Raw genomic sequence first — 10,440 nt, forward strand, 5'->3', positions numbered from 1 at the left:
GGAAACGCACGATATTTATACGAGGAGAGAGCAATTTAAATATTGGATATAGATTAAACGGGTCGTCTGCTGTAAATCAGAATACAACAGGTCTAGTGACCAAGTATCGGGGGGTATGAAATCGCGGGTAATGGTAACTGTAACACGCGAATAACTGTAGCGTAAGTATACGAGAAAAATTTCGGGTGTAGAAAGGCATGTAAAGTTGTAAGGAGGAAGAGAAAGAAAACTGCAGGACTTTGTCTGGGATGTGATTGAGATGATATCCGAGATGAAGAAGAGGACCGATCTTATTGTATGCTAGAGGGCACTATTGAAGTAATGGCCGATTTAATGGGGTGTTCACTATAACCTCAAGTGTTATAACGATTATCTGATTGTCATGTGCAGAGTGCGACCGAGAATCGTTCCCAAAGCCCAAGAAGAAATCGACTGGATTATGAAGATTTGAAAGGTGAAAGTGCAACAGTTATAATCGTAAATAAAGCCCTTAAGTCTTCTTATGTCATTGAACTCCGAGAAATCTCATAATTCTTATCTCTTCAATTAACACGTTGGGAATTAATATAGACGAAAAGCTTGACATTCCTTCCCTTCTTGGAGATGATAATCTATTTTTTAGCCTCTTCTTATCCATTAAAATATAAAATAGCCATTAATCATTCGTGTTAAATACGTTAGATGCGTAATTACATAGTCAAGTAAAACTCTCATTAACTTTAACCTGTTCGGAGCCGAATTTAATTTAAATTGTTGCCTTTGTGCGGCTTTAATTACTTTTATATTGTAATTACTTTCGGAAAATGTATATAATTTTTTGCTTAAAACTTATGAAAATAAACCACGAGAACAACCTAAAAGATACACGACACGTCTGCCGAATTAAAGAGTTACATTTCCTTATAGGCTTAATAATATCCCTTCTAATGAATTAATCACCCCGATCTAAACGAGTAAAGCATCATTATTATTGTTCAAAATTACCTTAAGAAGTAACTATCGATTGAAAATTCGGAATTTAAAACCATCTCGTGGACTTTAAAAAGGCGAAAGTTTCACCAGAGATTTTGCATTATCTTCCCTCATAATTCGTAACCGTCCCCAGAGTCGGCAATTTTAAAAAATTTGTCCAAGTCGTAATTTGCTACCTTCTCCACACTGACCCTTTTTAGCATCCTTACGGAGCTAGACGAAGTAAAGGAGAGATAACGAGGTCAAGATTAACTCCAACAATGGAACTTTGAAATAGGATCATTCGCTCGCTAGACGGCTCTCCCTTCCAAACTCTCTCATCACTAGGAAGAGTTAGTCGAGGGCCTCGTGATTCAGAAATGTAGCCATTTCCTTGGGAAATCAGGAAGTGGAACTCCCACTTAATTAAAACTATTTGGCGCGAGTTGGTTTTTTGCCAAACTTCAACGTACGATTGGCCTGCGACATTGACGTACTGTACACTGTACTAGAGGTAGCGTTATCCTTGGTGTCAGAATTATATTACGTCTACATTAACACCTCGTTTAAAGGTCCAGTGACGAAAGCAAATTTTGTTTACTTACTTTAGGTGATTGGTGATTCCGGTGGCTCCTCCCGGGGAATACGAGGCTTGCATAAGTTAATTCGTCTACTACATTCTTAGGAAGTTATCAGATGTAATAGAAGTAATTTCGATATTGAAAGCGAGCCAAATCGAGAATTAAAAAGTTCGTTAAAAAACTAGAAAATCTAGTTTCGAGTGTCGTGCTCTGTAACCTTTTCTTGCCAGCAACAAATGGAACTGGAAACCAGTTTGTCCCCTTGAAAAATAACTGATCGACTATTGACACCGGTCCTTTTTCTCTATCTCCATAATTAATTTTAAATTGATTCCGAAAGTCGTTTTAATTAATTTTTATTTAATTTTTTTTGTAAAATTATGTCCAGTTCTTTTTTTTTCGTGGATACAAGCTTTTCCCTTAAGGAACAATTTCGTACTAGTCTCGGGAAAAGCACGATTTGGCATAAATTCTTTTGTTAAGTATAAATACCCCGTTATTAAGTAAATTAATTCTTCGAATCGAATTTTTATCACGTCCTTCCTAATAAAGAAGCGAAACTAAACAGGACGTGGGCAGAAGTTCAATGTAACAGGACTACAGGTTCACTTCCTGTGGTCCACGTGACTGGAGAAAGTAGTGCAGCTTCCATTTATAAAGGAGTGGCAGATGCTATCCTCTGGCCATCCCCAATGGCCACCGAATAATAGAAAAGCAATCTCGGTCGGAATGACGTAATCAAGCAGATGACGTGTTTTAGTAAACAATACAGCGTATAAAGAAACAATTGTTAAACGTCGGCGCCAATTTCTAATGCTGCTTCTCGAACGATTTGTTTGTTTATTTTGCAGGAAAATATTTGCAAAAGCGATTAATATGGATAAAGTGCAACGTTAACATATTAACCGACGTTCGATCCAAACGATAAAAACCAGTTTATTCTAACAACAGAAACAAACTTCTCTCGATCGGACCACGTGATCGGGTGTGACTAAGGCCAAGGAAATATCATATTGTTTGAACGAGCTAAGGGAAAATAACAGATAAATATAGATTACGTATATATTTATAAAAATTTTCCTCCTTTTCTCATAAACGACTTCAACCACCGACATAAAAATAGGGAAAAATGCACGCTTTTCTAAAAATACTTAAAGTTTTCGCTTCTTTATAACTTAAACAATCTTAGATAAGGGAAATTTTTCCAGCGAGTATCTAAAGATATCTAAGGCCTAAAGTACCCAGATAGGAGGTTTCAAAATTGCACCCCCGGGGAGATTCTCCAAAATTTTCAAGATGTCTGCCGAGAGGCCACCTTTTCTCCGTATTACTTAAGCTAAAAGAATACGTTCGGTCGAGAGATAATTTATTAGAGGCTCTCTGCATACATTATTTATGTCTTTAGAAGAGTAGAGAAGCTTCTTCCATCTTCCGCAAAGGATTATTTTTATGCTAAATTCGGATATTAAAACGGCGGTAATAAATTTACGGCTTTCTAATATGTGTTTGAATAGCCAGAAGATTCTAAAAATCCAATTCTTTTTTAAGCTCTCCGATCCAAAAAGATCGTAAATTAATAGAAAGGAAATTTACCCGCGGGGTTGAATTGCCACCCGAGCCCTTCCTACCGCAAAATTCGTCTTTTTAATAAATTTTCCGATAATTAAAAACAAATAATTTAATTTCTTTCTTCTCCATATAAAAATATTTAATCTGAAACCAAAAAATTGTCTATAGTTAGAGGGGAGCACTGGAGATTTATACAATTTCTCTTCCAATTCCCTTATATACAAGTGTGCAAGGTAAATTAAATACACAATTAATGATTTCGTTAGTCTTTTTATACACAAAATATGTAATATTCTCCGAAAAATTGAATAAAATCTACATTAAAATTGGATTTTCTTGCTTATTAAGACTAAAAATGCAACCTAAATATACATATACAGCCTTCGTATATTACCTCTAAATAGCCTTTAACCTACATAACCTTCCCTCTATAGATCAAAATTACCGATAAAAATACCGTACACTAAAATAAAATTTTATAATTTTCTATATACAATATCACAAGAAAAAAATAATTCTGTAATCTTGGATGTAAAAATAAAAACATTGCGAAGTTTTAATATAAGAAATTATTATTAGGCAAACAAAAAAAAATGATACGTTGTCAGAGAAAAAGTTTTAAATATCAAGATAATTTTAAATTGCTGATTAAAGTATCAAACATAGTTTTGTTTCTTAAAAAGTTATCAACAGAAAGCTGGTATCTTCAAATCGCAGGTTATAATTTCTTATCATCAATGATCATCTTGAAACGAGTACACTTACTGCATGATAGGCTTATGTTTACTCTTCTTATCGATCTATATCGCTGGTCAAAGTCGTATTTTACAAGTTTTCTTAAACTGCTATATCAACAAGAATATACTAAAATTCCTTGTAATATTTGATCGTTTCTCCTAGGTGTTTCACTGGTAAAATCGTCCTTCTCCTTTACAATTTACTCGACGAATTTTTTGCAATCACCAAATTTCTCTCTCCCTCATTAAACGTCCAGAATCTGTGGAAAATTTTCAAAATATATTCTCCATATCGCGTAATAATCTGAAGATAACAGTATCCAATGTTCCTACAACATCTTAAAATCAGCATTTCTTATATTAACAAATTAATATGTCTAGCAACACGTACACGGACGAATAAATTCGTCAAGGGGAAAAAAAGGATCCTGGTAAAGGAAGTAAACAATTATAGAAGAAAAACACAAAAACCTTTCTATAAAAAAACCAATCGCAGACTTATAAAGCGGATATATTTAAAGTAGATGTAACAGGCAGGTTTAAAAATATCTTTGTATCCAGTAGATTATATCGCGCATAAATCAAGAATTATATCTGAAGAATTTTGTTACCTTTGATAGAACGTATTTGTTAAATATTGTACTAAAATTAGAAACTGAAAATAGACAGACAAATATTGATAAGTGACACTATCGAGAGCTAAATATACTTTTACGTAGATCCCAAATAACTAAATCTATAAATAAAATTCGGTAGTATTTCGAACTATTATATGAAAATAAAACCTGTAAAAATTTGCAAAATGTGGAGTGACGAGAGAGCGAAACGTGCGGACGGTGCCAAATTATTGTTCGAACGTGGCCATTTCTCGTATATCGAGCATAACGTAGCACGTAAAATTAAGCTTAGATCCTAAAAGGGGACTTATTACACGCGTATTGTAGGCACATTTCTGTCTTGCAAAATAGAATATCGAGCGACGGAATTATGCAAGTTGGCGAATTTTTTGATGTTATCGCCGGTGGACAATAACTAGAATGGAGACCTTCGGGAAAAAAAAATCCGGAGCGTGTTTACACGTGTACGAAATCTTTACATACTTCCTGCGACAAAACCAAAAGCCAACAAGTCATTCAACTTCACCCACCCGAGATCTTGTCCAATATACATAGATAAACATCTGGGGTAATTTATTAAGTAATCCATCTATTATTAAACCTCATTACGTCCGGCCCCATAATCCAATAGGACCCAATTCCGGGCATAATTAGCCTTCTATAAGGTTACATCATTATTAATATCGTCGACCGTATTGATCAGAATTGTAATAACATGTTTACGGCGGCGGACACACCCCGCGTGATTAAGTTGCAAAAGTTCTAATCCACCCTCGGCACTTCTGCATCCCACCCTCGTCTAACGAAGAGTTTCGAGCCCTGGCCATTAAGAGCTGCCCATAGGTAGGTCCAAACGTGGCGCTTGTAATCCGATCTGCCCCGTGACCTAAATAGAACTTTCACGCATGTACGCCGTGCGGCGCGCTTACGTAATTCCGTTCGTCTACTCACCCCTGACATATTTAGTCAGTTTTTGTTTCATGCTCAACACGTGGCCGTCTCGAAAGTGGGTTAGAAATTCGTATTTGGAAAGAAGGTGTAAGGCCTTGGAGAAAAATACGTTGCCAGCATTTAAAAATCCTTTTATAAATCAACCGATAAAGATCTGGTTTTACAATTTAGTCTTTTTATTTTAAGCCGTAAACTTATTTTTCCCCCTCCCTCTCCTTATTTTAAACTGTGGAAGTATTGTAAAGGACCACAGCTTTATCTCGATTCGTATCTTATCAAAATAAGGACATTTAATCTGGATCATAATTCAAATTCGGTTCCGACACCGGGCTCATCCCCTTCTGTAAAAGTGCGGCGGTAGAGCTTCCTCCATCTTTAGTACAGAAAAGAAAAAGGGGGCAGTTTGAGTTAAACCAGAAATGTTTTCACTTTTACGTCCAAGCAAAGCAAATAAAGGCAAAAGGAAAAGGAGGAAGAAGTTAGCGAGCGGAAAGTATGACTTGTTGAGACAGCGCGGATCACGATGCGTTGGCGATAAGCCTATATAAATGCACGAGTGATGTGTTGTCAGATGTAGCGAGCTTCTCCCCCGCCGGGAAGAGTGGTACACGGTCTGCGTACACTTCGAGACCTGTCAAACGAATTTCGCGTATTAAGAGTTTATAAACGATTTTCGCCATTATTTCCACGTGCGTAACAGGCGCCTAATTACCTCCGCGTCTGGTTTGTACGCCACTTTAAAAAACTAACAAAGAACTTAAACGTTTGCTCGGTGGAAGCGGGCATTTTAAAAGTCATTTGCAGGCCGCGCCAGTAAATAAAATGGAAGTAGGATGCGAGTTGCCCGCCCATCTGGATTGAGCAGTACTCGGCGCCGGACTTAAATATAGTTTTCCGCCGACGTATTCATCAAAAAGTGAGCCTTAGAAGCCCTTCGGACTTAAAGGCTGAGCGAAAGGGACGTGCCAACCACGCCGGCTTTTATCTCTCGGTCTGCACGAAGAGCGCAGTTAAACGAGGCAAACTCAAACAACAAACCCTATCATACATCATAAGTAATTCCCACTTACCGACGGATGTTTCTGGACGTCGACGTGAGAATTCCGGACTGTTTACCGGCACGCCGGGCATGCCGCAACGACAAATTAACGCCGACTCCGTCTCGCCTCCCCACTTAGCCCCTACCTCCCATCAATCTCGCTAATTGAAACGTTTGCGCCACATCTCGGACCGGCTCTTCTCTCTGGGATTCTCCGTTTGCCAAACGTCTCCCGTCCTTCTTCTCTTCTCCTTCGTCGCCGTTCTCTCCTCCCCCTCCGTGATTTTTCGCGGCATTTTCTACGGATGCGTGGGATGGAGGCCTTAGCGAAATTTTCCCTTAACCACCCGCTCGTATCGTCAAACTACGGATTCGAAAACGGAAACGTCGGTCGGGTTATTGCTGGGTCCACCCACGGTCGACGTATCGACACGTACAGTACGGTCCGATCCCAGACCCGTTGGAAATTCGTCTACTCCGGCCGGTCACGCGCTTTATTACCGTCCAGTAATGGAGCCCGAATGCGGTGTAGTGTCGTCCGTCTGCCACCGGCGGCCCACCCTTTCCGAAAACTTACCTTTCTGGCCCGATTGGACCACCCGTCCGATCGGTGGGAGAGGCGAAATTCGCTTATCCGTTATTCTCGACTTAGACAAAACCTTGGATTCTTTAGATAAGAATAACCAATGGGGTACTCACGTTTTAAGGGCTTTGGATTCGATTGCTTCCGACGGGACATTTGTTACAATCTCCGGACAATTTCCACCACGTCACCATTCGAGTTTCCAAAGCATCGAGTCAACTCCTGGATTGTAAAGTGGGTTGTACCGTTCGAGACGAGATCTCTGTGCGTATCTGGCCGTCTGCCGTGTGTGCCAGCGCGACCAGACACTCCTGTTCTCGGCGCATGCGCTCCCACTACTCTAGCCGAACCTATACGGAGATCATCGAGCAAGCGCCGACAACTGCCACCGGCGTGTTTCCGACGTCACGAGGATTTAGCCTTCGCTACGTGTCGAGCGCGAAGATAGCCATCTGAAGATGGGGCCGATTTTTTCACTTAGCAAAATCTGGGTTCCGATAGCAAAAAAAGGAGAATAATACTTTATTCCGTCCTTGTCGTGGCGAGAAGAGAAGCCGCGGAATAATAATCGAACTTATCTCGTGTTGTCGGTTCGTCACATTTTGTTATAATAGACCGAGGATGCTCCGACTCCTGTTATGATTATGTCACTGCGAGAAACAAATAAACCTGGTCTTCTCGACCGATGACGTCACGTTTAGTAATTCCTAATTCTTTCGGTTATTCGAGACCCCGTGTTCGATTTTATTCCATTTATCGGCGTCTTTTACTAGATACGACCTTGTCGGCTTGTCCATAAAAGCGTCATTGATTGGTACATCTTTTAAAATACGTTTAATTTAATAACTTGTTTCTATTTTCGTGTGGGCTATGTATTTATTACCGGGAACGTTATCACCTCGCCTCTTTAAACGTGAAAAAGTTAACAGGTGTATTTTTCACCCTTCCGATGATGATTGGATATCGCAATGGAGATTTTTACCTACCTATCGCTTTAAATTGTAGAATTGAATAGGTAGTAGTTAAAATTTAATACGTTGAAGTCCCAGAAATGTGAAGAATTAAACAAAAAATATTAGAGTAAGCCTCCGGCCTTCGCGCTTACGTTTGGATGTGGATTGGAACGAAGAAGCAAAGGTTTGAATATTTGAAAATATTTGAAAATTGCTATGAAAATCTTTCCAGTTCACTTTTTGCCATTATTTTTCGACGATATCTTCGAAATTTATCGTTGGAAAAATCCGAAACTTAAGCTATCTTCGTATTTTCTACGCTTGAGTTGCCAAGATAAACACTAATTAAGCAATTAAAAGTTACACTAATAATAACAATAAATGGTAGAAATATAATCTATTAACAGGTTTGACCGTCGTAAATATTTTTCGAAACTAAAATCCAATTTTCACAATTAGGATCTTTTGCTAAACTATTGCAGAGATGTGCAACGATTAGCCCCCATAGGGATCAATAGAGAGACAACGTTGCTATTTTCCTCGGTGGATTTGCTGTTATCACTTATTAATAACATTTTATAGCAGTTTAACAAATGGCTCGGAGGCAAGGTCTATCTCTTCATCAGGAAATTCAAAATAGCACTCCGTCTACAGTCGGTAATTTGTTCACAATCCCATCGTTTCTACCGAGTCACCAGTTAAAGGATTTATAAATATTTGGACTCGATAAAGACCATTTGGAAATAGAACTTGCGCGCTTCCATTCACAAATTGCTATCTCTTATTGCCGATTAGCAATATTCCGACTCCAACCTCACCTATCTTTATCTAAATATTTGTAATCGGATAAGAGACGGAGACGAAAATCGTTTTTAGTGTTCAAATTCGAACACCTATAGCGAGAAATATGCAGATTATGAAACGAAATGAACTATGGCCTAGTCGTATGCGAGACGAATTTGGGTAAGATGCCCTTAGGAGAAGTACTGCCAGTTGATACTGCGAGAGGAGAGAATATAATTTGCGTATTCTATAAATTCATTATTTTAATAAGAAAATTATTGTTTTTTAAAATTTATAATTGAAAATTACGGTCTGTAACGTATTTATTGACAAAATAGCTTCTATTTTTACGACTTTGTTTAAAGTGTTATCGACGGAAAAATATTTTATTCTAAAGGCATCCACGTATAGGTATTCCTCATCGATGATGTCTGATGTGTCTCAAAGGTCGTCTGCCAGAAAGATGATGCACTATTTTAATATACGCTTGCATAACTGGCATTTAAGATACGTCCTAGTGTATTGTGACGGTGTCTTAATTTATATAATTAACGCTTGGCTGTCGCCACGATGGGTGTGGAAACTCGACTTAACCTATTGAACACCGGCTACTAAAGTAGTATAGAATGTTAAAGTGTCGACGACCTTTTGAATAGCGACTTCGGAGTTCGAATTACTTACTACAGATTATAAAGAGGGATTATTTGTCTTTAACGACGTCGACTCTACCATCTAAGAGCGTTCGGTAATTGCGTACCAGCCGACCTAGCCTTGGGGCCGAACCGGGGTGACTGGCGATGATGATGATGATAAATACAAAGGAGCGGGAGAGTTCGGCTGTTTAGACTCTTCGGAAGTATTAGAAGAATATTTTTCTGCTTGTCTGCCATTCGTCGAGCAACAGTTTGATGCAATAACATCATTAATCAAAAGGCCTACTTTCAACCAGTTTATTTGACAAAACTTTGATAACTATATTAAAACATATTTAGGGGGTTATTTTATAAATTTTAGCGCGTAAAATTAACTGGACGAGTGAGATTAATCGTGTGATAATTCATAAATTTTAACAAGAATCCAGCTTGAGTTGTTTTATTGGAGATCTTATAATTGATTTTAAGTCTGCAAAGAATCGATCAGATTTTATAGAGAGATAGCCTACTAAAATGGTGTCCTTTCAAACGAAGATAGAAAATTAACTATTTCGATCGATTAAATCTTTCACGGTTGACATTTTGTAATTCGAAACATCCCCCGCATCACGCAAACGTCGAATTGACCTACGGCAAAGAAATCAGATTCTATCTGCAATCGTGACCTTTGGCGGGCAGTGCCTAGACGATATTCGTATCCGGATACTCAAATTATCATCTGGATTAAATAATCGATAGAAGAGTCGTCCTCCCATCCGTTATTCGAAGGAAGGAAAGGAAAATAGGCAGTTCTCACCCTCTCCCGTCCGACACTCCCTAAAACGGGCCGATCTTCACCTATTATAAGTCACCCCCATCGAGAACACTTGTTCAAATTCCACAGGCGGTTTTATCTTCGCTTTAATATCACCAGATGTCGCCATGGCCTACGATACGGGAATCACCCTCGAGACGGATCGTGTGTCACAGCGATAATAACAGTAATCTTATTTTTATTAAACCGAAAAAATATATAATAGATAA

General features: G+C 38.5%; 1 protein-coding gene across 3 annotated transcripts in view; it reads right to left on the bottom strand.

The window, feature by feature from the left end:
* LOC111629382 (zinc finger protein 184-like) overlaps nt 1-7,330 on the bottom strand; it is an 86,492-nt gene extending 79,162 nt beyond the window's left edge. For 2 of the 3 annotated variants that reach the window (XM_023373274.1, XM_023373275.1), the window contains exon 1: nt 7,145-7,330. In XM_023373274.1, coding sequence (XP_023229042.1) covers nt 7,145-7,184 — 40 coding nt within the window. In that variant the 5' untranslated portion in view covers nt 7,185-7,330. The remainder of the gene's footprint in view (nt 1-7,144) is intronic. The other variant, XM_023373276.1, reaches the window with a different exon arrangement.
* Nucleotides 7,331-10,440: the final 3,110 nt, after the last annotated feature.

This window comes from Centruroides sculpturatus, unplaced genomic scaffold (genome assembly GCF_000671375.1).
Source record: "Centruroides sculpturatus isolate CEXI.00-Female unplaced genomic scaffold, Cexi_2.0 scaffold621, whole genome shotgun sequence".
In the NCBI taxonomy this organism is placed as follows: Eukaryota; Metazoa; Arthropoda; class Arachnida; order Scorpiones; family Buthidae; genus Centruroides; species Centruroides sculpturatus.